The 25,244-nt window shown below is 42.1% G+C and overlaps 14 protein-coding genes across 14 annotated transcripts; 6 read left to right on the top strand and 8 right to left on the bottom strand.

Annotated features, from left to right (window-relative positions):
• The first annotated feature begins 37 nt into the window (after positions 1-37).
• V1516DRAFT_675662 (uncharacterized protein) lies at positions 38-1,911 on the top strand. The gene is made up of 2 exons (XM_066922286.1): positions 38-155; positions 207-1,911. The coding sequence occupies exons 1-2, from the start codon at positions 117-119 to the stop codon at positions 1,863-1,865; spliced, it is 1,698 nt and encodes a 565-aa protein (XP_066777564.1). The 5' UTR covers positions 38-116; the 3' UTR covers positions 1,866-1,911.
• Positions 1,912-2,177: 266 nt separating this feature from the next.
• V1516DRAFT_664486 (uncharacterized protein) lies at positions 2,178-3,359 on the top strand (the record flags this gene model as incomplete). Its single annotated transcript, XM_066920601.1, has 2 exons — positions 2,178-2,311; positions 2,360-3,359. 2 exons carry the CDS (start codon positions 2,178-2,180, stop codon positions 3,357-3,359), a joined length of 1,134 nt encoding a protein of 377 aa, XP_066777563.1.
• Positions 3,346-5,668, bottom strand: V1516DRAFT_675656 (DAHP synthetase). The gene is made up of 11 exons (XM_066922285.1): positions 5,281-5,668; positions 5,184-5,231; positions 5,020-5,118; positions 4,905-4,962; positions 4,806-4,857; positions 4,694-4,747; positions 4,582-4,644; positions 3,947-4,528; positions 3,711-3,889; positions 3,581-3,661; positions 3,346-3,527 (listed from the first exon to the last, which is right to left on the bottom strand). Exons 1-11 carry the CDS (start codon positions 5,557-5,559, stop codon positions 3,451-3,453), a joined length of 1,572 nt encoding a protein of 523 aa, XP_066777562.1. The 5' UTR covers positions 5,560-5,668; the 3' UTR covers positions 3,346-3,450.
• A 209-nt stretch (positions 5,669-5,877) lies between these two features.
• On the bottom strand, positions 5,878-7,093 carry V1516DRAFT_675654 (ATP synthase delta chain mitochondrial precursor). The gene is made up of 5 exons (XM_066922284.1): positions 6,863-7,093; positions 6,777-6,799; positions 6,385-6,515; positions 6,231-6,319; positions 5,878-6,171 (listed from the first exon to the last, which is right to left on the bottom strand). The coding sequence occupies exons 1-5, from the start codon at positions 6,995-6,997 to the stop codon at positions 6,052-6,054; spliced, it is 498 nt and encodes a 165-aa protein (XP_066777561.1). The 5' UTR covers positions 6,998-7,093; the 3' UTR covers positions 5,878-6,051.
• Positions 7,094-7,245: 152 nt separating this feature from the next.
• V1516DRAFT_691303 (60S ribosomal protein uL11) lies at positions 7,246-8,272 on the bottom strand. Its single transcript, XM_066923853.1, has 3 exons — positions 8,216-8,272; positions 7,702-8,144; positions 7,246-7,640 (listed from the first exon to the last, which is right to left on the bottom strand). The coding sequence occupies exons 1-3, from the start codon at positions 8,225-8,227 to the stop codon at positions 7,598-7,600; spliced, it is 498 nt and encodes a 165-aa protein (XP_066777560.1). The 5' UTR covers positions 8,228-8,272; the 3' UTR covers positions 7,246-7,597.
• Positions 8,273-8,435: 163 nt separating this feature from the next.
• V1516DRAFT_675644 (RecF/RecN/SMC protein) lies at positions 8,436-12,894 on the bottom strand. Its single transcript, XM_066922283.1, has 12 exons — positions 12,454-12,894; positions 12,040-12,400; positions 11,333-11,989; positions 10,686-11,283; positions 10,535-10,636; positions 10,350-10,489; positions 10,005-10,303; positions 9,672-9,957; positions 9,176-9,618; positions 8,997-9,123; positions 8,607-8,948; positions 8,436-8,560 (listed from the first exon to the last, which is right to left on the bottom strand). The coding sequence occupies exons 1-12, from the start codon at positions 12,861-12,863 to the stop codon at positions 8,534-8,536; spliced, it is 3,792 nt and encodes a 1,263-aa protein (XP_066777559.1). The 5' UTR covers positions 12,864-12,894; the 3' UTR covers positions 8,436-8,533.
• A 68-nt stretch (positions 12,895-12,962) lies between these two features.
• V1516DRAFT_675643 (uncharacterized protein) lies at positions 12,963-13,983 on the bottom strand. The gene is made up of 3 exons (XM_066922282.1): positions 13,757-13,983; positions 13,588-13,701; positions 12,963-13,530 (listed from the first exon to the last, which is right to left on the bottom strand). Exons 1-3 carry the CDS (start codon positions 13,941-13,943, stop codon positions 13,409-13,411), a joined length of 423 nt encoding a protein of 140 aa, XP_066777558.1. The 5' UTR covers positions 13,944-13,983; the 3' UTR covers positions 12,963-13,408.
• Positions 13,984-14,108: 125 nt separating this feature from the next.
• Positions 14,109-15,740, top strand: V1516DRAFT_691300 (uncharacterized protein). The gene is made up of 5 exons (XM_066923852.1): positions 14,109-14,428; positions 14,479-14,623; positions 14,673-14,851; positions 14,904-14,986; positions 15,042-15,740. Exons 1-5 carry the CDS (start codon positions 14,273-14,275, stop codon positions 15,538-15,540), a joined length of 1,062 nt encoding a protein of 353 aa, XP_066777557.1. The 5' UTR covers positions 14,109-14,272; the 3' UTR covers positions 15,541-15,740.
• On the top strand, positions 15,721-17,469 carry V1516DRAFT_675637 (WD40-repeat-containing domain protein). Its single transcript, XM_066922281.1, has 5 exons — positions 15,721-15,960; positions 16,014-16,090; positions 16,156-17,107; positions 17,170-17,314; positions 17,363-17,469. The coding sequence occupies exons 1-5, from the start codon at positions 15,895-15,897 to the stop codon at positions 17,407-17,409; spliced, it is 1,287 nt and encodes a 428-aa protein (XP_066777556.1). The 5' UTR covers positions 15,721-15,894; the 3' UTR covers positions 17,410-17,469.
• V1516DRAFT_675631 (mitochondrial carrier domain-containing protein) lies at positions 17,425-19,036 on the bottom strand. Its single transcript, XM_066922280.1, has 6 exons — positions 18,552-19,036; positions 18,450-18,500; positions 18,274-18,405; positions 17,883-18,220; positions 17,605-17,835; positions 17,425-17,548 (listed from the first exon to the last, which is right to left on the bottom strand). The coding sequence occupies exons 1-6, from the start codon at positions 18,650-18,652 to the stop codon at positions 17,475-17,477; spliced, it is 927 nt and encodes a 308-aa protein (XP_066777555.1). The 5' UTR covers positions 18,653-19,036; the 3' UTR covers positions 17,425-17,474.
• A 71-nt stretch (positions 19,037-19,107) lies between these two features.
• Positions 19,108-21,675, top strand: V1516DRAFT_675629 (uncharacterized protein). The gene is made up of 9 exons (XM_066922279.1): positions 19,108-19,197; positions 19,264-19,634; positions 19,679-19,826; positions 19,874-19,948; positions 19,995-20,081; positions 20,126-20,735; positions 20,781-20,950; positions 21,002-21,372; positions 21,418-21,675. Exons 1-9 carry the CDS (start codon positions 19,171-19,173, stop codon positions 21,617-21,619), a joined length of 2,061 nt encoding a protein of 686 aa, XP_066777554.1. The 5' UTR covers positions 19,108-19,170; the 3' UTR covers positions 21,620-21,675.
• V1516DRAFT_360380 (nuclear cap-binding protein subunit 2) lies at positions 21,518-22,536 on the bottom strand. The gene is made up of 4 exons (XM_066918948.1): positions 22,238-22,536; positions 22,098-22,168; positions 22,003-22,047; positions 21,518-21,939 (listed from the first exon to the last, which is right to left on the bottom strand). The coding sequence occupies exons 1-4, from the start codon at positions 22,334-22,336 to the stop codon at positions 21,660-21,662; spliced, it is 495 nt and encodes a 164-aa protein (XP_066777553.1). The 5' UTR covers positions 22,337-22,536; the 3' UTR covers positions 21,518-21,659.
• An 8-nt stretch (positions 22,537-22,544) lies between these two features.
• On the top strand, positions 22,545-23,804 carry V1516DRAFT_675623 (mediator complex, subunit Med20). Its single transcript, XM_066922278.1, is given in 6 exon segments — positions 22,545-22,642; positions 22,688-23,153; positions 23,202-23,508; positions 23,564-23,565; positions 23,578-23,582; positions 23,786-23,804. The coding sequence occupies 3 exon segments, from the start codon at positions 22,629-22,631 to the stop codon at positions 23,406-23,408; spliced, it is 687 nt and encodes a 228-aa protein (XP_066777552.1). The 5' UTR covers positions 22,545-22,628; the 3' UTR covers positions 23,409-23,508; positions 23,564-23,565; positions 23,578-23,582; positions 23,786-23,804.
• Positions 23,393-25,146, bottom strand: V1516DRAFT_675619 (nucleoside transporter-domain-containing protein). Its single transcript, XM_066922277.1, has 3 exons — positions 24,879-25,146; positions 24,727-24,828; positions 23,393-24,677 (listed from the first exon to the last, which is right to left on the bottom strand). The coding sequence occupies exons 1-3, from the start codon at positions 25,102-25,104 to the stop codon at positions 23,554-23,556; spliced, it is 1,452 nt and encodes a 483-aa protein (XP_066777551.1). The 5' UTR covers positions 25,105-25,146; the 3' UTR covers positions 23,393-23,553.
• Positions 25,147-25,244: the final 98 nt, after the last annotated feature.

Here is a 25,244-nt window from a genome sequence, read left to right as displayed (position 1 = left end):
CCCTAGCCCGGTTGAAAACAAACACCAGATGGGACGTCAACAATATTCGACGCGCTACATGTTTCCTCGAACGCGATTTCTATAACAGCAGACGACCAGAAACGGGAGTTCGAATCATGGACAGTATATACGGCTACTCTAACTATTTGACCAAGGTTAGTTTTTTTTAGGTATCTACGCATTTAGGCAGTAGGTTAATATAGCAGGATTGTTTGATCAAGTCGATGCAATATGCGAAATCCGTTTCCGACATGCAGAAGTGTGAACAGCTGAACATGCAGAGAATAAGCGATGCACAGATAATGGAGCTGGAGATTCACAACGAAGATCTTGAAAGCTATGTCTCTCAGCTACGGTTAGATGAGTCGCAGCATCGACAGCTATCCGTACAGCTAAAGGAGAGAGTCAGGGAACTCATGGAGAAGCTTAAAAATGAAGCTGAGAAAGTGACCGCAATGGCGGACGAGAATGAGAAAATCACTGCAAAATTCGAAAAACTCGGTTTTGAGCATGAACATGTTCGGCAGCAAAATGAAAACCTTATGAACCAGATATTAACTGAATCTGGAAAGGTTGCAACTGGGATCGAGAAAGCCCAGAATGCTCAAAATGATTTGATCGAGTTAAGATATAAATATAATGAACTTCTTCAGCAAAAGCTCGAGCTCCAGAGCAAGTATAGCAGACTCAGTATTGAATTAGAGAGTTCAGAAAAGGATGTATCAGCAAAATGTGTCCTAGAGAGAGAGAAGTCCAATCTAGCAAAAAAATGTGACGGTCTGGAAAAGAAATTGAATCATTTAAGTGAGGCTGACAATAAATTGAAACAAGAAAATAAAAGATTGAGATCAGACTACAAAGAACTAGAATTTAAATACAAGAAAATTGAGAGTCAGAGGGAGGACTTGGAGCGTACGAAATCAAGAGAAGAAGCGGAATCAAGAAAAGTAGATGCAAGCCTAGCATCTGAAAGCGAAACTAAGTTAATGAATGAAATTTCTTCCTTGAAAGCTAAACTTGCGGATCAGGCTAAAGCTACAGAGATTGCTAGCAAGCAGTTGGAGAAGAACACAGGCCTCCTAAATATGAAACTGGAGAAACAGAAAAGTCAATACGAGTCCAAACAAAAGACTTTGGAGAAGAAATTTGAAACTATTCAAGGTAAGCTAAGGCTTGCTCAGGCCGTAGCGGGCAAGAAAAAGACAGCAAGATTCGAGACTGAATCTGCATCAGCGCTGTTGTTTACTCCAGAACAAGTCCGCACGCGGCAGGGTCAGCAAAAGGAAACACTTCAACAGAAGCTTTTGGAAAAGTCTGATTTTTCTATGACTCCGTTCTTGTCGCGTCAAGCTCGAAAACCGCTCAGTCCGATTGTTAATCAGAATGGACAGCCATCATCTGGGTTAGCTTCAAAGCTGAGTACAACTTCTCCTGCAAAAGAAGAAAATGCTATACAGGAGGAAATTACTGTAAGCTGCGAATCGGTTTCCAATTTGAATGACGCGGAACCAGAAGTAGAAGCTACTCAAGCTGTTAGAGAAAAACCTAAAAGCACTTCATTGACTACGGCAGAGCTAGCGGCTATTATCACTGAAGAGGTTAAATCCCCTCGACTGAAGGAAGGACCGAAAAGGAAGAGGAAACTTGCGAAAAGTGCGCAGACCGCTACATTGTTTGATATTGATAATAACTGTGGTAAGGAATTTGAGGAAGGAGCTGTCAAAGTCAAAAAGCGTATGCGAACGCTTGGTGGAGGAGGACCAAAGCTTGCAGCACCTATTGCTCAGCGAATTCATCTTGAGGGGAAGGCGATCAGTCCGCTGAAGAAGCGGAACGAGAACCTGCGTAATATGTTTAAGATTTAGAGTTTCCTGTTTACTTGGACGAGCAAATATATGAATTCCTCATTAATTGCAAGAAGAAATTTTTGGATATTATTGAAACCGCGTTGGAAGAGTAAATATTGTAGATAGCGCGAGTGCGGCTACCACAACTAAGCGCAAGCGCATGCAGATCATTTGTAATTGCATTTCCAGCTCGATTCATATACGCTAAACAGCAGACTCTGTGTAAGCAATCGAAAACCAGCGAGAATCAAGATAAGAAAAAAAGCATAAAGCATGTTTCATGTTCCAGCCAAGTAATTAACGCGCTGGAGGACTATGTCAAGCACGAAAATGACATTTGACGCGGACAACGCGTGTGACCAACTACCATTATGGAAGCAGTCGCCGGTGTTTACAGGCACGACAAAATTCGACAAGCTCGAGGGAACTTGCAATATACTGGTTACTGGTGGAGCAGGTTTTATGTGAGCGGGTTTAATGATATGAGGAGATGATGGCTAATAGATTTGCAGTGCGTCGTGGTTAGTCCGTCATTTGGTTCTGCAATATCCCGAATATAATGTGGTTTGTCTTGATAACCTCGACTACTGTGCAACCCTGAACAATCTGAAATGTCTACAAGGAACTACGTTTCAGTTTGTAAAGGGCGATATAACGGTTCCGAGAGACGTGAGCTCAACACTCGAAAAGTTTGCTATTGATACTGTATTTCACTTGGCTGCGCTGAGCCATGTTGATCGGTCGTTTGGGGGCGACTCGTTCGAGTTTACGGCCGTGAACGCTTACGGGACTCATGTTCTCCTGGAATGCTGCAAGTCATATGGGAAGGTCAAGAAGTTTATCCATGTCTCGACTGATGAAGTATACGGTGAGATCAACGCAAATGACGACGATTTACTTGAGTCGGCAATTCTGGCGCCAACGAATCCATACGCAGCTTCAAAGGCCGCCGCTGATATGCTCGCTAATTCGTACTACAAAAGCTTCAAAATGCCGATTGTCATTGTTCGCTGTAACAATGTCTACGGCCCGCATCAGTTCCCAGAAAAAATCATTCCGAAGTTTGTATGTCTGCTTGAAAGCGGACGTAAATGTCTGATACATGGAGATGGATCGAACACCAGAAGATATCTTTACGCCGGTGATGCAATTGACGCTTTGGATACAATACTTCATAAAGGTACGATTGGTCAGATATACAATATCGGCACGGCTGACGAGATTTCTAATCTTGATCTATGCAAACAACTACTCGACTGTTTTGGATATTCAGCGACACAGCATGAGGCATTTATTCAGCATACACAAGATAGACCATTCAATGATTGCAGATATGCGATTGATGCGACTCGATTGAAAAAATTGGGCTGGGCTCAGAAGACTCCGTTTGATCAAGGTATTCAAATCACTGTCGATTGGTATCGCACATTCGGGTTGACTTGGTGGGGGGATATTTCTGATATTTTGACAGCGTTTCCGGTTGGACCGCTAGCGAATATTCGGACAATGTAGAGATATATTAATACATGGAACTATGCCTAAATTTATCAAGAACTTCTGCTCTTCATAGCCTTCTAACTTTGGCTTTTACAATCTGCAGGCATTATTTCATCTCGTCCGCAATCGACATCATTGTTCCTTTTTGAAACCAATCTGCAATTAAAAATGCAACATCAAGCGCTAAATTTATCGTCAGAATTTCTATGCAATACCTCATCAAAAATTCAACTCACACTGAGCTTCACTCAATCGAGGATCGCAGACTGTATCGTATCTAATTTCTAAATCCTCGTCCGTAAGTTGCTGTGAGCCGCCTAAGGAGTATTAGCAACATCATCCCAGATTCAGAAAAAATTTACTGACCTATACACTCAGTAACAGCATCTCCAGTAAGTTCCAGATGTACGCCATGAAGTTGCGAACCATGCGCCTTATGAACTTCCAAAGAAGAAGCAACCTCGGACATGATATCTTCAAAATCACGGGTTTTCAGATTAGTGGCCTCAGAGAGTTTTGTATTTCCATGGCAGGGATCGCAGATCCTTTTTAATAAGAATTAGTACAACATACCTCCTCTCTAAAAGCTATACATATCATACCAGACGACTTTATGTTTTGTTTTGCCAACAGCCTCAATGTGAGTCGGAAGCAAATCCCGGATCTTATCAGCTCCATAGCGACTAATTAAAGTTACCTTGCCGGTAATGAAATTAGGATCGAGAATATCCAACACAGCAACTAAATCATCCGCAGACATCGACGGTCCCACTTTAATTCCGATTGGATTCATCAACCCTCGGAAATACTCAACATGAGCTCCATTAAGCTGCCGGGTCCGATCTCCGATCCAAAGAAAATGCGCAGATGTGTTATACCATTTCAATTTGCCATCGGCTGGATCTCGTAATTTGCGAGTAAGACTCTGCTCAAATTCTAGAAGTAGGGCTTCATGCGATGTGAAAAAATCAATCGAGCTCAACGTCGAGGATTTGTCTGCGCCGACGGTCTTCATGAACGATAGGCCCTCAGTGATAGACTTCACGACTGACGAATAACGCGCCTTGACAGAACTCGACTGGACATGGGTTAATGACCAGTCAAAAGGTCTGTGCAAATCAGCAAATCCTGATGACAATAACGACCGAATGAAGTTCAATGTCGCAGACGAATGGAAATAGGCGCTATGAATATTAAGAATCAGAACTGTCAACTGACGTTAATATTGTACTCTTACCTGACCAGACGAGAAGGTTCGGGAGTTCTTTCGTCGATCTCAAAGCCATTGATATTATCTCCCCTGAACGCATCAGTATTTTTCGTCACCAATGTTTTTCTCGTCGCCGTACCTGAATGATGAAACGGTTTTCCCGTTGATTTCTTCCGTAAGCTTTGAACGCGGTCTGCTCCCCAAGGACAAATTAACTCGATTCTATCTGAACATCACTGCACACAACATACTTCGCAAATTGACCTGCTATCCGTCCAATTCTGACTAGCGGAAGCTTAGATCCTGTGGTATTGTTAGTCTCCATTTCGAAAACAAGTTCTGCGGCTTACCCCAAATCAAAACTAGCGACATTTGCAGCAAAATCTTCATTTTCGACTCGATGCGATCCTAAAACAGCGTCAGATAGTCCACTCATTGTAGATAATGCTATCCATAAGTCCATACTTGGGTACAATAATCAAACAACTCAGCGCAATCGCCGCCTTGTAAGACGAATGCTTTGCCGAGAGCTGCTTCAGACAGCTGCTTCTGGAGCGTGTTAATCTAGAAGCAAGAAAATTAGATTTTTTCTCTTCTCTAAAATAAAATAATCGCTAACCAGAATATACCTCATGAACAGAAACAAGTGGTGGTAGTGCTTCGAGCTTCTCGAGTGCCTAAGCATGGTGAGTATAATATTCGAAATAGTTGTAGCTACGAAGGTACCTTCTCAACAGCTTTTTCATCATCGTAGATCACGTCCTGGACAATCGGTTTGCTATGCCAAGATGTTGGGTCCCATTCGCCGAGTTGTTTAGTCTCATGCTTTATCGAATCGACTTTCGGAACATTGGTAGTAAGAGTCTCAGCATTTGTTCGCAGTTTCGCAGCTCGAATGGCTCCTTCACTTGGCACCAATTTCTGCGGATCAACTTTGACAAACACTGGCGACCTGGTTTGTCGAGGCGAACTGCTAAGATTCTCCTGGTCTTCCTGGTTTTCCATTATTTAAATTATTTGCTCTCTGTTTCTCTGCCAGAAACTGCGTTGAGGACAAAATACCACTCCAAAAAACTTATCACCAAATAAATGGTGGATTGTGAAATGACTAACATCGTCAACTTTTGCCATGTGCCCAAAGTACAGGCGATCAGCTCAGACCAGCTCCGACCAGCTCCGTTGCAGTTAGAACTTCCAAATTGCCCTTGAAGAGAAACAAGTGTTACTTTTCCTCCAGATTTGATTATATAAGGCTAGTGGTAATCCATATTCGCCAAAAAAAGGTCCTACGACTTTAGATTACTTGGAACGGTGACATCTATATCAATACTGAGGGAGAATCCATTGGATGACATAAAATTAAACTGAAACAAATTGCAGACAAAAATAAGATGGCCAATTCATCTATCAAATCCCGCCTTTTTCCCTTCACTTGACTCTACCCTCCGTAATAGGAAAATGCACATTCACAGCCACCCTAAGATCCATCCAACTTGTTTATTTGGCAACCGCAGCAAGCGCTTCCAAAACCTCCAATTCAATCTGAGCCTCGACCTGGTCGATCTCACTTCCGGCGGTAGAGTTCTTTTGGGCCTCAGCGAGTTGTGCACGAATAGCCTATTTAATTATTGTTAGATTGGTAAAATCTCCTAAAATAAAGCGTTAAGAACAATTACCTCTGGGCTGAAATCTTCGACAGGATAAGCCTCAACCGCATTAATGCTGAGGAAAGAACCAGGCTGAACAGTAGCGAATCCACCAGAAACTGAGATAAAAAGAAGTCAAAAAACAAATCACCTCCAATAGATTCGGTAAAACGCAAGAACTTACCAAAGAACTGCTTCGTAGTACCACTCTCCTCAACAATATCAATTACACCAGGCTTAAGCTGTTCGATAGTGGGAACATGGTTTGCCAAAACGCCTAAGTCACCTGTGGTCGCGGGAATGTTGACCTGAACACTATAGGTTGTTAGATCAAACGTAATGAGACATACTGCTGAGTGGATTTGGCTATGATGCGTTTGCAATAAGATAACAAAACCAATATCTTGAATGACCTCAAACTAAATCGAATTAAACTAAACTCATTTGAGTCTGAGTCAAATTGAGTTAAGTTTATAGCACATATCTCATGTCGACATCAGCCAAAACACGATCCATTCGGCGACGAATCTCGACCAAATCCACACGCATTTTGCACAATCCAAGTAATCCACTTACACATCAATATCCTTGTAAAGAGACTATTTTCAAAATTCCATTAGCACACTCTTAAAAGCCAACCAATTGCCCAACCAGCTTCATACCTGATGAGGAACAGTAAACGAAAGTCGGATCTTGTCGCTAGGAACATCCGCATATCCTCGCACAGCTCCCTTCAGCGAGGTCGCAATCTGTCGTGGACGAACAGCAGCTCTGGTAATTTGTCTAAGCACAGCCATTATGTATCGATATCAATTAACAATTGTGCTTCGTCGTTACTTCCGTTCCTGCAAATATGCGGATTAAGTTAAACTACAAATTCAGTTTTACCAATGTCCGCAAAGGAGAGCCCGGACTGTCTGCCTGCCTGCGGGTTCCGAGAGCGTCGTTGATTGGACGTTCTCTCTTAGATGTTAGGGCATATCAGGTGACATACACGCTGCAATTATTCTGGTTATGTAATATAATAGTAATCAAGTAATTTGGTTTGAATGCGGAATTTCTATCTATTACACTAAATGATATCAACAATATATGTATGCAAGAAAGATGGACCTCTCTATCCACGTCAAAGAACAGAATAGTGCGGTGAGTATATTGCAGCTACATAATCTTGTTTGCACCAAAATAGGCACGCGATATAGATGTAGCACATTCAAAAAAATATGTGCACATCACGCACCAGAGTGTTGGCAAACGATTCTTCCTTCTTTACCAAACCATTAAAAACAAATGAAATTTCTTTTATTTTTGCTCCCTTTTTTTAACATACAATTGATTAAGTACCCATACCCGAGACTTGCGTTCCATGCATCAAAAAAAATTAAAAAATTTAACATTTACTCCGATGGGACCTCAATCTCGCCGCTGTTGATAGCATCACTGCACAATATTAATATACCATACTTTAGATAACACATTCACTTATCACCATCAAACTTACATAATGTCGTGAGGGTTTTGGCCGTCAACACGGCAGCCGACAGACTGAGCTGTTCCAAGGATCTCCTTAACAGTTCCAGAAAGGTCCTTGGCCAAACTCTTATAACGCATCTTCCGAGCAATCTCAACAATCTCGTCGAAAGGAACGTTTCCGCTGTGCTTGACGTTCTTGTCTTTCTTACGATCTCTCGGAGGCTCCTTCAAAGCAGTGATGACAAGCGAAGAAGCAGCTGGAACAACTGACACGGCAGCCTGACGGTTCTGGATGGTGAGCTGAACGGTCACGCGAATTCCCTTGTAATCCTTAGTAGCCTTTGCGATATCTTCACCAATCTTCTTAGGTGATAGACCGAGAGGACCAATCTTGGGAGCCAAGGCAGATGAGGCACCAACCTCACCTCCAGTAGCTCTCAAGTAGATGATCTTTACTTCCGTGGGATCGAACTAGAAAAAAGAATTAATTAGTTCCTTCAAATTATTCATATAACACATTTGATTAATCAATTCAAACTCACTTTTGGCGGCATTTTACTTCGATTAATTGATGTAACAAACAAAAAATATCAGACACCTTAAAATTCAATATCAATGGCATTTCATGTCTAATAGACTGCACTCAGACTGTCTTCCCAATCAAGTCGTTCGCCGGTTTGAACCCTACACGCATATAAGTCTCTTGTGACTGTTTTAGGGTTTACAAGCATATGAAAGCATAAGCTATTTGTACTATCATGATTAGATAATCACATCGCATATATTATTACCATTTACAAGCAAAAGGAATATTCTCGCTACAAATTCGTCTTTTCGTACATTCTATTATTTGTTGCAAATTATCGAACTTCCGGATACCCTTTCAGCTAGACTTTGTTAGTTTTGTCTTGTGCAACTATTACGACAACTTACATCCAATGTTAAAGCTCTTGAACTGTTTTCGATCTGCGCACGATAAATACCCACGAGAGAGTCAGATCTCTGGAACAATGCGTTCTTCAGACTTATCACAATAAATTGGAACCCTGGGCCAGCATGATCATGAATGTAGTTTGCGATCTTTGCCACATTCGCATTATCGAGCGCGGCATCGACTTCGTCCAATACGAAGAACGGAGACGGTCTATAAGAATGAATTGAGAATAGCAATGCCAGTGCAGCCATAGTCTTTTCACCACCTGAGAGTTGCTCCATGTCGCGAAATCGTTTCATAGGTGGCATGGCATGATATTTTATACCATCCAGATATGGTTCCTTTTGCTATGTCAATATAGTTTTTCTTGCTCGCTATTCATAACTTACATCTTGATCTTCAATCGTGAGGTAAGCGGTTCCACCAAGAGGAAATGAGCGACTTTTCGTTAGTTCTTTGTATATCTTGTCTATCTGCTCAGAGATATGAGTATATGCTTTATTGAACAGTTGCAATCTATTTCGATTAGTATCTCTCGCAAGAGAAAGCCATTTCTTACAATACATACCGTCGTTCTTTAACAGAGTTAAATCTATCTTTAGCAGACTTTGTCTGTCTTCTAGCCAAATCAAACTCATCTTCCGTATCCTGAAGTTTGCCTTCGATCTCATCTAGTCGCTCAACAGCTTTCGTGTTCGGAGTCATTTTCTCTAACTCAGCTGTAAGATCGTGTACTTCTTTAAGAAGTTTTTCGCCAACTGTCTCTCTGCCATCTTCTTTCAATTCATCTGAAAGGGAATCGAAATCGACAACAATTCCATAATCAGTTGTTTGGGGAGGCATCTGAGATGCAGCAGCATCATCCGCATCGATGGATTCGTCCGCAATTCCAGTTCCAACAATGGGAAGATCGTTCAAAGAGCCTTTCAAAAGTGGAATTTCAATTCCTTGAAGCTTGCAATTACGTAGAGCATTAATTTTAAGCGAAGTTTCCTTATCTAATTCTTCTTGCTGAGTTGAAATTAATATAGTAGTTCAGGATTATACCGGTTGGGTTCTCTTACCAGAGCTAATATCTGTTTTGATTCATTCTCTAGTAATTTTGAAATAGAATTCACTTCTGCACGCTGTTGAGAAACTTCAGTCTTTATTCTCGATGTGGATTGTTTTGCCTCATTGTATGCAAGCTGACTTGCTTCCAGTTCCTGCTGTAAGATCCGGATCTCATCTTCGATGGCAATTCTTTCTGCTAAGAGTTGATTGCGAATCTGACGTTCTTTCTCTATTGAGCCTCTGATTTTATTGAGCCGTGCCTCTGTGCTGCTTACACGTTCTTGCTCAAAGTTAAGTCTGGAATATTATTAGTCCTCGATCAAGCTGGATAGTAGTGTACGTACTGATTCGCAACGCGGTTTTTCTGACTAGTAAGCAAGAGTCGCTTGCGCGAAGCTTCCTGGTGAAGCTTTCCTTGAAACTCTTCATACTGTCGGATATCCTGGACACCAATACGCTTGCAGAACGACGCAAAAATCTGATCCTCAATCTCCTGGACTTGCTCAAAACAACGATTCACTTCCAAATCAATTCTAGCAAGATCAGCTTCCAATTCACTTAACCTTGGACGAAGCTCAGAGCATTTCTCTTCCGCATTTTGGAGTTCAGCCTTCATGTTACGTAGTTTACGCTTGATCATGTCCTGAAAAGTTAGTTATTGGATCGCTACGAATGCATAAATATCTTACAAGATCTTCTCTTTCAAATGATAGTTGTTGCTCAAGACCGCTGATTTCACCGGTTAGCGCTTCCTCAGCTGAAGGACTGCGTTTGCTCTTTGCTAGCTCGGCCAGTTGAGCCATCAAATTATCTTTCAAAAGCTGAAGTCCTACATTTCATTAGACAAGCGCACATGTATGTACAAAAATATTACCTTTCACTGTTTGGTCTTCCCATTTTTTTCCCGAACTGTTCGAGCTTCTGCCGCCTGTCATCAAACCACCCTTGTGAATAATAGATCCTTCGAGTGTGACGACTAAATCTGTAAGTAATTACACGAAGTATAATGATGATAAATTACCAACCTTTAGCCTCAATATTTCTGTCCCATCTAATATACTTTGCAACATCCATATCATCGCAAATAATTGCATTTCCGCATGCATATTGCATAGCTCGCTCATTAGAAGCATCATAATCAATTGTATCAATAGCCATCCGGGCTTGCTTATGAATTCCTTTGAGTGAAGATGAAATTGGTTTCACGACGACGGTATCGAGAGGAATAAATGTGCAGATACCAGCTCTTTGCTCTCGCATATACGCGATACAATCAGTAGCAGTTTTCTGACTATCTACTACGATTGCCTCAAAGTTGCGTCCCAAAACAGTACTCATTGCGGTTTCGTATTTATGTTGCTTCGGCTTACAAAGATCGCATACTCGGCCTCGAACGCCAGGGATTAGTCTTTTCAAAGAAGATATAGTTTCTTTTAAACGCATTTCATGTTCTGATTCACGTTTATCTGCATGAACATCAACCAGCTGCGTCAGACATTCTTGTAGTTTCTCATTCAAATCGTCTTGTTTCGCAGACAGTTCCTGTCGTTCAGTAACGAGGGCGTTGAGTTCGCTCTTCTTGGTCGACAAAGCCTGCATGTCTGAATTAACACGAGAAGACGTCTGATTTACGTTAGTGTCGTATAAAAGTGGGAGAAGAGTTATTAGTTACCTGTTCAAGTTTTACATTGAGATTTGCAATGGCAGCTGTAAACTGAATTTTCTCTCTCTCGATATCTTCCAGCTGACTAAAAATAGTATCTTTAGTAGCTGCAATGGTTTTCTGTTGCCGCTGTAAATTATCGAGTCGGCTCTTTGGTTTAGAAGCTTGAAAATTGAATTGTTCTTTTAATTCCGCATACACATGTAAATCTTCGTCGCTTAGACGAATACCCATTCTCTGAGACGCTGTCCGTTGTTCATTCTCAAACTCAGCGATAGCACGATCAATTTTACCAAGATCAACTTGAAGTTGTCGGGCGGCTGATGTTTGTCGTTCAAAGTCCGCCGAAACTTCCTTCTGACGTGATTCATGGCGCTTTTCGTTATCGTTGATGACTTTAATTTTCTCATCAACTGGAACTTTACTAGTAGTCTTATCATCGATACTCTTTTCGATCTTCCGAATATTTCGCTCTAGCCTGTGATCGGCCTTGGAGCATTTTGCTAATCGAGTAAGCGCTTGAGCAAGCTCTTCTTCTGCTTCCGCCAACTGCTGCCGTCGATTGCTCTGTTCTAGTTGGGCATTATCAATCTGGCCCGCTGCAGACTCAATGGCCTTGGTATAGTGGTATAACTGCCAAAGTAAATGCGTCGAGATGGCTAAGTCCTAATATATATTAGCAACTACGCAGGCGATATATGACGTTGAAAACTTACCTTCTGGTGTTGCTTCAGTTCAAATAACTCTAATTCATGTTTTTGATCTTGATAACGTCTTATTTCAGAGTTAAAATGCCGCTTCTTGCCAAACGCCGAATTTGAAGCTTCCGCAGCCTTTTCCTGTGCGCTCTTGAGTTCTTCATATTCATTTTTGTAGTCGAGAGAGCCGGAGATTTGTTCAATCAGGCGTGTCAAATCTTTTGGAGATTGCGCTGCAATAGCTTCAACGTCTCCTTGAAAAACAAGGAAGTTGCGAGCTTTAATTAAAATGTTCTCCTTTTCTAGGGCCCTCGAGTACTCAACAGCTGATACCGTTTTCCCATTTAATCGGTATTCACTACTTCCCTGAAGGTTGATCCTGAACAGTCAATAAATTAAACTATCGTCTCAAAGTAATACAAACGAACATACGATCGTTTGAGGTAAACCTCGTCGCCATCGTCCTTGACATAAACTGCCGTAACGGAGGCAGTTCGAGGATCATCGTCACCTTGTGTAGCACTCTGGTTATCAGTGGTCATGATCCGTCCACGATACACCAAGTCCTTAAGCTGAGTACTTCTCAGATGGCTACTCTTGATCCCCAAGACGAACGAAATCGCGTCCATCATGTTGCTCTTTCCAGCACCATTGGGGCCGATTATGCTGGTGAAATATGATTGGCCAAAGTCGATCTTCTGCTTCGATTTGTACGACTTGAAGTTGTTTACTTCGATACGCGTAAGTTGACCCATGATGTCTTTCTGGAAGACTAGTATAATCAAACTAGCGAAGAAAGGAAGATGATTTGGACGAGTGAGTGACAGACGCGTATCGTACATCCATTACCACGGTACGCGACAATTTACCCGGATTACCTACGCGTTGGCAGCAGGGACTTCAATATCAATAGATGTACAATAAAAATTAAAATCTTCACATTGCCCATATTAATTTAATTGTATTTATGCATCAATATATGCATGCTATCACTTAATACTACAATAATTATCTGGAATACTAGATATTACAAATAATGAAGAATGATGTCCTTGGCAATTTTGCATATTTTGTGTATTTGGTCTGAAAACAGAGCAAAGGGGCATGGGATCCGCAGAAATGCTCTGTAGAGAAGATGCGTAGGAAAATAGAGCTTGGAACCCAATTATTCAGAACTAAAAGAATTATAAACAATAATCCAAAAATCAATGTGAAAGTCTCATAATCATCCTGAACGCCTGTAACAACAAAAACTTTTAACGAATGCGGTTTTCGTTCTAGATACCATCCATTACAACTCAGTCACTGACAACTAGCCGACTCAGAGCCAGTAATAAATGATGTAAAATGCAGCATTAAATTAAATTGGAGGCAAAAAGGAAATGAGTCAGAAATTTGTGTCATTAAGTTTTCGCTTCATATTTTCTCTCTCACTGTCGATTCTGTCATTTCCTGACAAAGCATGTTTGATGAATCTGCTGGCCGCTGCTTTGTCGAGTTGTGTTTGCCCTGAAGCTTCGTTAAAAACTATGCCCTAAAACAATCAAACTATAAACACAAACTTACGCCCTACGGCAAGCTCCTCTGCATGTTTGATTTTTTGGAAATATGCCTGCAAGCTGGAAATGTCCTGAAGAACAGGGTGATCAGGAGAGAAGGAGTCTGTGAGTTTGAGAGTACCTGAGATCAAATGTTAGACCCTCATTTGCTGGTTGAGATCCTTCAAATCACTCACAGAAAACCGTCGAATTTAAAACATAAGACAGCGAAATCAATATCTTTGCTTGATCTATTGAAGTTTGATCTTTAACGTAGTCCTTGATCCCGGCAGCCGTAATCGGTTCAAGCGCAATTTCTAAATTTGAAATATCATTATCGAGCTTGTCGAGAAGTTCCATTACCTTAATCTCTTCGTCGTCCATATTATTTCTGTTAGCTTCGTGAATTCCAAGCAATTGAGTGTCTGCGCAATTACGAACCATTAAAAAACACTAGCTAGTTTGTGCTCCCAGCGCCCAAACCCCAATGACCCAGATGACTACCAGTGCATATTTAAGAGTTGATTGTCGAAATACTTTCGAATGCGAGCAGAGTTTAATTAGCCACTACCTATTTGTATATTAGCATATATTTGCATGCAAGGCTAGTGAAAGCTATAGATTGCAAGTGCATAATTATTAAGCAGACTGGTTGCGTTTTGTGAAGTGACGGAGAACACGTTGTTCAGAGATCAGTAAAAACATTGGAATAGATGGACAGTGCAGTAGACGGACCCGGAGTTCCGGCTTCTGAGATTGTCGATATGAATTTAGACATCGAAGATGCGACAATGGACGCGGAAGAAGAAATCATGGATTTCGATGAGGCAAGGCATGAGACAGACACCGGCGTTGAGCATGCCGTCGAGGTGATTGCACTGATTCTGAAATCTGGACTTATAACTAACGAATGGTATAGTTTGATGTCATGTCTGATTGGATTCGACCTGAAGCCATTCTTTTAAATGGCGTAGATCATATGTCTACTGATCAGGTAAAAAAGTACGCGTCGACATTCTTTGCGGAAGAAGATCCAAAAGTTGAATGGGTCAATGATTCGACGGGTATGTCATTAGACAGGTTACTCTTGTTGATTTACTATTAACTTTATAGTACTACTTGTCTATAAGAGCGGTGAAGCAGCCAAAAATGCACTCGATGCCTTCACCTCTGAAGCGGCATACTATGATGAACCTCCGCAGCCGAAGGAGCTGCGAAATGCCAAGTCATATCCTGATGTAGAGCAGTTTAACCTAAAAGTCCGCATGGCCTTAATGACCGATAAAAAGGAGGTTAGTAGCACAGTCTGATTGCTGAATGTGTCGTGAGTACTAATTTGAACAGAAAAAGGCTGCTTTAAAAAGTCGGTATTATCTTTTCTACGGTGATCCTCGCGAAGCTGAGCGGGACCGCAGGAATGGGCGCACGTAAGTTTGTTATCAGTCAGCAGTTTTCTCAGAAAAACAGTCTGACAGGTTCTAGTGATCGGTCAAAACGAGGTCGTCGTGAACACAGAAGAAGAAGTAGATCTCCCACTCGTGATCTTTCCCCAGTCGAATATATCTCGTTCAGACGTGATCGGTCGAGAGAGAGATGGTCGCACCAAAATCGTTCTCGGAATCTGGACCGGACTATTCAAGATATAGGTGAAGTCCATTCGGCCAGACCAGATAGATATGCCCCTACACGTGCCGATAATTACGCACCCGATGCAGACCCGCGACGTCTTTCACGATCTCCAGATCCCTATCGCAGACCTTTAAGTCCAGTTTTTCAGGAGCGGACAAGATCACCAAAGGCAGAAGAGCGGTGGACTAACGGAGAAGACCCTGCAGTCGTGTTTGGTGGAAATAGCGAGTCTGGTCTATCGCTAAAGGACAGAATTGGAATTAAAAGCAAGATATCGGAAAACAAGAAGCTGGGGAGCGATTTGGGCAGTCGATTAGGAAGACGGCGAGCACACCATCTTGAGTTTGAGTAGAGGAAATAAATTCAGATTATTTGGACAATGTTGTATTTGTTTTATATAATCCCATTTTTATTTCATTTAATTTAAAAATTATCATTGAAATTAAGAAATTTAAGGAGGGTGAACGGGCCATTTTGGTTATCTAATTGGGACATTTCATCAGCATCCTCAGCTCACGTAGCAAAGCAGAATCGGACTTCTTCGCCGAAAAGCGAAGAGGTACAATATTTGGCGATAAAATCAAGCTCTTGAGCTTATTTTAATCAAATTTTAGGAATATCTGCTTGAGCAATTGCGTTTGTAGTGAAATTGTGTTGAACGGTGGCCAATTGCAGCCTAGATTTGTTCTGATAACGTTCTTGAGAAATGCCTGCACGCGATAATGTCCACATTATTGTGGCACGTTATTTACGAGACAATTTGTATAATAAGGTGAGGAAGTTTAATAAAGCTTTGGAGTGGAATTTTGCGGATTAATTCAATAGACATTTGAAGCATTCAAGGAAGAAATTGGCTTGGAAGATGAGATGATACCATCTGACCATTCAATGACTCTTGAGAGGTGAAAGACAAAATGCGGACACAATCCGAAGATACATTTTTCGGGAATCGTACTAATGAGTGTAGTATTCTTGAACAGAAGCGATTGTACGATTTAGCGCAAGGAATTCAGGAACTGGAAATCAGCACGAAGCCTGAGCAAGAATGGCATGTTCCTTATCCTATGTTTAAGACAGTGCTTCCGGTACAATCTCCCGAGTCGAACATTTTGTTCGTCACAATCGCGAGCATCTCTATGCCAACTTCGATTAATGATCCTGAGTCCGCGCTATCGGTACGACCATGCATATTGGTAACCTCCGCAGACCGGTCGTTGCGAATCTTCGATTTCTATTCTCTGGACCTGCTCAAAGTCTACACGCACATCCATCCATCCCCAATTTTGGTTCTCCATGTTCTGAACGAAAATACAATTTTGACCGGCGGCATGGACGGCAAGCTTGTTGTTTCGAACCCAGCCACTGGCGACGTTATTACGCAAGTCAAAGACCATTTTAAATATTTGGTCAAGATCGCCGTGTCGAGGGATAACAAGTATCTTGCGACTACTGGATATGACAAGAAGGTGTATGTCTACACAATTTTCAACGCAGCTCTGGACGAAGAAGAGCCGATTGCCTTTGAGAAAATTGGAACGTTAACGATGCCAACAAATCCAGAAGCAGTTGCTTTTGTGAATCCTCTTGACGCCTCTGGCTCGCCTGCAGAAGTGCCCCAGCTAGTCGTTTCCCGTCGGGATTCGACGTTCTTGTACTACTACAAACTATTTCCCACTCTTATCGAACTCGCAAGACATAATTTGAACCCTGAAAGTAACTCGTGGGTCTCTTTCTGTGCAATGGATATTATGCTCGACCCCGTGGAGCAGAAATTCCTCGGTATTGCGACGTCATCAATTCCTCATATGCGGTTTATGGTTCTAGAATCAGGCGACGATAACATTATTCAGAATGGAAATACTCGCGCGCCTCAGGATGCTTATTCGAGTAGCCGAATTACCTGGAGGCCACAAGGATCGGTAAGATTTCTTTCAATTCGAGGTTGCCTTATTTCTCTTGTGTATCTGACTAAACTTCGCAGGGCGTCTGGTGTAATGGTGATGATGGTGTGATTCGTGGATTTGAAGTCTCGACGGGGAAAATTGTCGCAGAATTAAAACACCATGACGGAAAAGTCAAGGCGATGTATTCTGGAATGGTCGACGGCCGCGAAGTTTTGTTGACTGGTAAGTTTTGGATTGAGCTTAGAGACGGGAAGAGGACTAATGGACTAGGTGGCTTCGATAAAACTATAGTTCTTTGGGAAACTGAACAACGCTAAATAGACATATAGACATATAAATTGTATAAATTAAAATATATTCAATTGCAAACAGCTAAACCTGATCACTTTAGTAGAACCGCTTTCTTGCGCGAATTTCTAACTAATCGGAACAATAACAAAATAAAAAGCTCCACCTCTGGTGGACATTGTTAGTAATCGAATAATTAACCGAGTTTATTACATGCTACTTACGGTCACGGAACATGAAAAGTAAACCTTGGACTAGGATTCCTTTCGACAGTTGCGGGTACAAGCCCTTGAAAAGGCCTTGAAGACCTTCGTGTTTGGCTAGATAGACCAATGCGTCCACAAAGGAGTTGTACCGCTTTTCGCCTGGTTTGGGCTTAGATTGGGTCATGACTTTAGCAACAATCATTGGCTGAGTCGATACAGTTGCCATTGACTTGGACAACGCACCAAGAACTAAGAGCAGTTAATACAAATTTGTAAAACATTATGTGAAAGCATACGAAAAGATTGATAAGGAGTCAATATCTCCTTAGTCGGAAAAATGATCGATCGAAACCGCTGATACATGCCATATGTGATCGCCGGGTTAACAACTAAGACCAATGATGCCTTCAGTCCTCTCCAAAGGCCGGTGATACCATCTTCAGCAATAACATCTTTCCCAGTCTGCAAAAACGGCACAGGCTGGTCTTCGGTTTGCTGGCGAGTAGTCACGACACTGACAGGAATGGTGCATATTTGAGCTAATGCACCTGAAAGCGCACCGATAATAAGTTCCATGACAGTCGAGATTTGTGAGTGACGTTTTTGATATCGAGACCGAATGAACCCGTACCAACTGCACATATCGTCAGATCTCCAAGCAATAGCCAATATTGATCAATAACGTACTAAAAATAGGCAAAATTTGTGGATGCAACGCCTAGTAAAGATCCAGGAAGACCAGTATAGAGAGCAGCAGGACCGCCCTTTTTGTATATCTTCACCAGAGCGTCGAGCGTGCTCGAGTAATGGTCAACATTGCTGCAGAGTCAGTAGAGGGATAGTTGAAGGACAGTCGGACATACGTTAGATCTATCTGTTTTGGATTCTTCTGAACCTGCAGCTTTGTTTTGGCACTGAAATATGGTTTAGTAATACGCTAGCCAAAGCAAACTTAAAGTACATACATGTCAATTGGATAGACAATCGAGTTTGCAATCACTGCGCCAGCTGCGCCAGACAGCGCATAGCCCCAAGGTGGTAATATTTCTTTCGAAGACCCTGTCATGGCGACAATTGTGTTCGCGCAGTAAGAGCTGAAGATGGCAAAGAAGCTGCCTATTCACGAGGAAGGTTCTTGGAAAATTTGAGTATTTTTCAGCGGGAATATCAACTTGTCTTTCCGTTCTGTAAGAACCGGAGTAAGCGGAACTGGGATAAGAGGCTGCGGGCGGGAGATAGATCGTGCGATTTAGTAGGTCTGGGTGAATGATCCGATTAGCAGGAGTATTTTAACCTAAATACAAGCTATTTCCAAAATTTCTCCTGCTTTAGTTCGTGATAATCTATACAGATTACACAAATTCGGCAACATACCTGAACCACAGCAAGGTTGACTCCAATTTCAGTCAGCTCCCCGCAATAATCATCTCGGACCGAGGATAAGCTTCCTTGTGCACGTGACGTCTCAGGGGTCGATGGGAGCGGACAGAGGAGAGACGTTGAGAAGGATCACAGGATGTCGAAAGTCGCGTCTTTGCGGCCCGATATTTTGACTAATGATAGATAGAAATTAAAACAAACCGGATGCCGTCGAACGCAACGCGAGCTGCTGTACGAATATGCTGATGATGTGTAACATGTGTCTAGAAGGACGACTAACAAAGAACTTGGATGTAGGATACACTTGCTCGTGCACGTTCGTTAAGACAAAGAGGGAAGATCAAAGATGCGCTCGACGCCGCGATACTGGCGTGCGAACAGTATCTTGACCAAGCGCAGTCCGCTAGCTCGAGTCAGACGAGAAAGGAAATCACAGAAAACTTCAATCAAGCTGCTGAATTGGCCGAGTCGCTGAAGCTGTTAGATATCAGTCATTCCCCTCCGAAAGCAGCGGTCACTCATGTGGCAGCTTTAGGAACTTCAGGGAATTTAGAACTATCTAAGTTGGAACAGAAAATAATTCTAAAAAGTTCTAGAATTGGCAATAGGATCTTTCCACCATGGACAATCGAGGATTCGAAACTTGAACCAAGCCAGAGTCCATTCACGTATGTTCTTGATTGTATTAACTGCGCTAGCTGACCATTGGTAGCGACAAAGACGGATTTCTTACCCTGTCACCGGAGCAAAACAAGTACTTCAATGAGTGGAAACGGATATACGACCTTTACGGCGAACATGCAGTGCTTTTCCCCACAGATAAATATGGAATAGATCGTCTTCCGTTTGATCTATCTCAAGTACGTAGGCTGTTTAATCTTTAACGTCAATAAGACTAATAGTTAAGGATGTTTTGCCGGATTGCTCGATCGTAGCTTCTTTATGTGCTGCTCTACATTGGGAATCGCGGACCGACAAGAAGGTACATTGTTGCATCTATATCATGTTTCTTATCTAATTCGCCACAGATTATATCAGATTTGATACATCCCAACGAAGTCTGGAGGTATGGATGTTATCATGTTCGACTATTCATCAATGGAGTCTATCGAAAGGTATGCCTTTTTATCGCTAGAATTCCGAACTCTCTAACAGTAAGGTTGTCATTGATGACTACATGCCCACCACCTCTGCATCGCGTCGGATTCATGTCAGTTCGTCTTTTGAGAATAGGATTTACGGCCCAGCATTAGTCGAAAAAGCTTATCTTAAAATTATGGGTGGATACAATTTTCCTGGTTCCAATGCGGCCAGTGATCTATTCGCGCTAACTACATGGATACCGGAGCATATTCTTCTCCACGAAGACGAGATCGATATATCAAGTCTCTGGACTCGGTTGAAACGTTCCTGGGATTTTTCCGATGTCTTGGTCACGATTGGAACCGGGGAGTTAAAACACGAAGAAGAGAAATTATACGGCTTAGTTCGTAAACATGACTATGCTGTTCTTGAGGTCCGTGTTTCTGACAATGCGGAGCCCATGATACTTGTGAAAAACCCTTGGAGCAACACTCATGAAGATGTACATCTGAAAAGTGATCCAGAGACATTGGACGCAGCGAATGGATGCTTTTGGATGACATTTGCACAGGCCTGCATGAGGTTCAACAGTCTTTATCTGAATTGGAATCCGCAACTATTTAAATACAAATACGAGTCCTATTTCGTTTGGGATATGAAAAATGGCCTGGCAAAAAATTCTCTAGGTAAGCCCAAATTTGTCTTCTTTGTTGTATATTAATTCTGGGAAGCATCCTGTCCTCAGTTTGCAGTTAGAAATATATCGGCCAAAGAAACACAGATCTGGATTCTACTTTGCAAACACTTCACGACGATCAGTAAGGACCGTAATTTTATAGCTCTATATGTGATAAAAGAGCCGGGGATTAAGGCATTGACAAAGAAGTCGACAGCAGTAAAGGTGGGTCATGGATTGAGGTTTCTGTGAATAGTATGGCCTAACACCAGTTAGTCAAAACTTGTAGATTCGTCACAAACTCTCGTACGGTTTACAATCCCTGGAAAGACGGCATATACCGTTGTTGCCGCCGCTGCTGCACAAAATTATGAGATGAATTCGTTTTCACTATTAACGTATTCCACACTTCCGCTAAAGATCTCCGCCGTGGACGAGGGCCCGTTCGTATCCGCTGCAAGCGGCCAATGGACAGAAATGACTGCAGGAGGAAACGTATCTAACGCGAGTTTCGCTTATAATCCGCAATTCCAGTTGTCTGTGACAAGCAATTGCCGAATTCAAATATTTGTCGAAACCGATGCAAGTGCTACAGGTTCCGCAGTTCATGCTCAGATCATATGGGGCAAAGGACAGCGGGTTCATAAGTGAGTTTTCTTCGTGTAGTTCTATTCTTCAACTAACAGAAGTAGCGTACGACCTCGAGACATTGTTTTGGACACTGGCGAATACAAAATTGGAAGCAGTCTTTCGAAACCAGGGAATATCAATCAAGGGACATATACAATCGTTGTATCACTGTATGAACCGGGTATCATGGGCGAATTCAAGCTGAGAGTGATGAGCAATTGTGCATGCCAGATCGTGCGAATACCCGATTTACGAGATATTTAATGATGAGGAGTTTGCTTTTTTTAAAAGCGGAAGTTGTTAATTAATTTCGTGATCTCGCATAGCCACCTCTGCCTGGATCGTAATCATCTCTAAACTCATCTCTGACCTGGCCACCTGACTGACCGCGACCAAATTGGCGGTTCTCCTTAAATCCAGAGTCCATATCAACTCTGATGGCGCGTTCATCTAATTTTGTAAGATTGATAATTCTCACGCTAGCCATGGCATCATCGTGCGTGTAGAACTCGACGAAACAGAAGCCACAAGGTGTTTTGTTGAATCTGTCAAGGCCCATAATTATTCGTTTGACTTGTCCGATTCTGAAGATGGTCAGTACATTTGTTCGGCAACGAATTAAATCAAACAGACGTAGGAGGTAATACTTTGAAAATAACTCCATTATTTGTTCTTCAGTAGTATAAAATGATCTATATCGATTAGTGAAGCTGAATTTCGCAGATCATCAAAGCAGACATACACGTTTCCAACATAAACAGTGCTGGACTCTTCTAGCTCTTTCCTAATTTCATCTGCATTTGGCTGGAACCTCTGTTGAACAAATGGTTAGCGCGGCCGATTTGGTCGAAAATCATATTATCATTAATATTATTTACTGACAATTTTCTTCTCGTTGTATACGCTCGAAGATTCTGGTTCGAAGGCAGTGTGCGTGTGAAGTTTAGTTTCCTTTTTTTTTGCTGCAGTCTCCATGCTCATTGACAGCTAAAGTCTGGTTCTATAATGTGATTCTGTAATATGAGTCTGTAGATTAGACAAGAGATATTAGTGGCTCTATCGAGGGAAATGTGAGATAATTGAGAATAGAAGGAGAGGCTATTAGCTGTATCAAGCATATACGAGCAGAAGCAAAGCCGCAAAGGTCGCTAAGACTGAATTTGGTCGACCCCGGACTTATATTGAGCATATACTGTATAAAATCTATATGGATATTTAATAGACTCCACATTAGAAGAGAATAGAATGCGATAACATTCTCTAGGTCGATACAATGCCGGCTACAGGGTAAGCATAAAGCTAGGCCAGACTAGACAAGTGACTAACAATCAGATTATTCGTTCTGCAAGATCCAAGCTTCACAGCAACGACTATAATTCAAATGAATGATCGGATTGCTCGTCTTGATTTCCCTCGAGTGCAGGGGAAATGGTCATTAGATTATAAGCTGTTCATTGAAAATCCTGCCATGCTTCGTACGCCACCTTCATCTTCATCACAGGCACCGAGACCAAGACAGTTGTCGCAGCTATCTCTCTCGCAGCACCGCGACGATATTTTTTGTCTGATCGATGAATCACCCAATTACACTTCTCGTAGTGCAAGTGGGAACTTGAAAAAAGTTTTGGCGGTGTTTGACAGAGGAATAGACTCTATCATCGGCGTAAAACTACATAGTCTCTGGGTCCAGCGCCAGGCGATGCGCGCTGATGGGTTTATATTCGCGTTTGGCGAGGAATTTACTGTTAGAACCGGGAATGTCACACAAGGGGGCTTATTCAAATTTATCATTGTGGAGGTAAATTTATTCAATAATGATCTTCCCTTATCCTACTAACCAAGCAAGGTGGAATATCTGCTTAGTGACAATCTGGAAGAAGCCAAACCTCATATTCTCAGTCTGATCGATAAATGCAACCTTCCGCCTGGAAAATTCTACTACGGTGATAAAGTAGACATCCATCGAGAAGAAGGCCAAGACTTAAATACCTGGACTAAGCTTACAAACAGTCTCCAGTACATGGAGATTTTTCGCAGCCGTGAAAGTCCATGACCAGTTGTACAATCACAAGCTAAAAGTATGTTTGATTTTATCAACTCAGCCTCTCCAATTCATGTCTATATCGAAAATACAGAGAATTAAATTGCGAAAATTCTTCTTTCTGTATCTTATTTACATATACCCCATATGCCCATATCTACTCTATCAATGCTACCAAGACAAAACTTGCTAAAGATCCAGCAGTTAACCCCAAATTTAACGACAACGCCATAAACCCGCCCGTCGCCTCCTTTTCCTCGTCTAGCACATACAGTTCCGCATTCATCATGCCGCAACTGCCGACGTATCCATTTGTAATTCCGAACAGCAATTGCGTAAAGAGATAAACGAAATCACTACGAATTACAGCATGTGTACCGTTGATGTTGAAAAAGAAGAAGATAGGAATGAAAGCCAATCGTGACAACGATAACATTGCCAACTTTCGCTGCGAAACAGTAACAAATTGGGGAAACCCACATATTAAACGTCCAACTAGATCTCCAATGTTCCAGATCAGAATTGCGATTGGAATAAAAACGTTAGGCCGGAACAAGGAATTTGGGGAGGAAACACCCTCTACGTAATTCACCGACAGTGTGGTGGAGGCAAAAACAGGAAATAACAAAGTGACTGCAAAGGCAAAAAACACAGCAAACGCCGAGTAATGGAGCTTTCGAAACAAGGTTAGTAGAGAAATGTACTTCCGTACAGGCATAGCCTGGTCTTCAGAATCGGCCACAGAAACGGAATAGCTTGAAGAGGCTTCATGTCTACTGCCAATTCCATGGTTGATGACTGCTTTATGACGTTTATAAAACGCAAGAACAAAAAATAGTGCTACCACAGCGACAGCGACGGCAGCCAAAAAGTAAACAAACGAACTCAAGGACGAACTCTGACCCATCCCTGTTGTGTCAGAGGATTCGACAGAAACTACTGTGATTATTTGCGCTATCGATGGCAAGACTCCAGAAACGGCTTGACCAACCATAATAGCCTGAGTATATACGGGAGAAAAAAGATTTGCTATTGCAAACGCTCCGTTCTGGGACAAGGCGGTTGCTAGAGCTGAAAAAAAGACAGATACCAGCAAATAGACAAAATACAGGCCCAACGACCAGCTCTCACCAGTTAACGAAGCAATAGCCAGAATAGAAAAGTCCACAATCATGATGATAAATGCTAGCCAGATACGATACTCATAGTCTGCGTGCAGCTGCTGGCGCGAGAGGACTAGCATGGCTACAGTAGCCGTAATTGTGCTTGTAGTCATCATGGCTACAAGGTCAGGCATATATTAAATAAAGAAAAGCACTGAACAACTTACCGCTAGTAAAATTTTCGCTTAGAAACACATTTGCAGCGAACCGGTCTTGAAAGTAGGCTGCCGCGCTAAGGAAACAGTTCCATGGCCAAAGCATAGCGAGACCTGGCAATCAGCATTTAAAACTCGAGACAAACTTCGGAATATCTACAGACCTGTGAAAAGAAATGCATAATAATCGATCGTGTTGTATGATTCCTTTGCCGATTGCAGAATTTTTGCTCTTGCTAGTGCTTCTTCATCTTCGACCGCGTCCGTTTCTACCTCACCAATCGGGCTTCCTTCAACAAACCCCGCTTCCGCCTCAATAGGATCTTGACGAAACGGGTTGCCTTCAGCAGACAGTAATCTCCTGCTTGCTGGATCCGAGCTGCTTTCCATTACAACTTGTATTACTGAAGTGCATGTACATTTGTTACAACATCTGGTTATCTCAGAATATATCGTTTTACCCTTTTGCTGGCCTACCGGCTTGGGAGATCGCTTACATGTCCAAGGGTCTAGATAATATCCTCTCTAGC

Source organism: Lipomyces oligophaga (assembly GCF_038497815.1).
Source record: "Lipomyces oligophaga strain CBS 7107 unplaced genomic scaffold V1516scaffold_4, whole genome shotgun sequence".
Lineage (NCBI taxonomy): Eukaryota > Fungi > Ascomycota > Lipomycetes > Lipomycetales > Lipomycetaceae > Lipomyces > [Lipomyces] oligophaga.
This window is presented reverse-complemented; position numbering and strand designations above follow the sequence as displayed.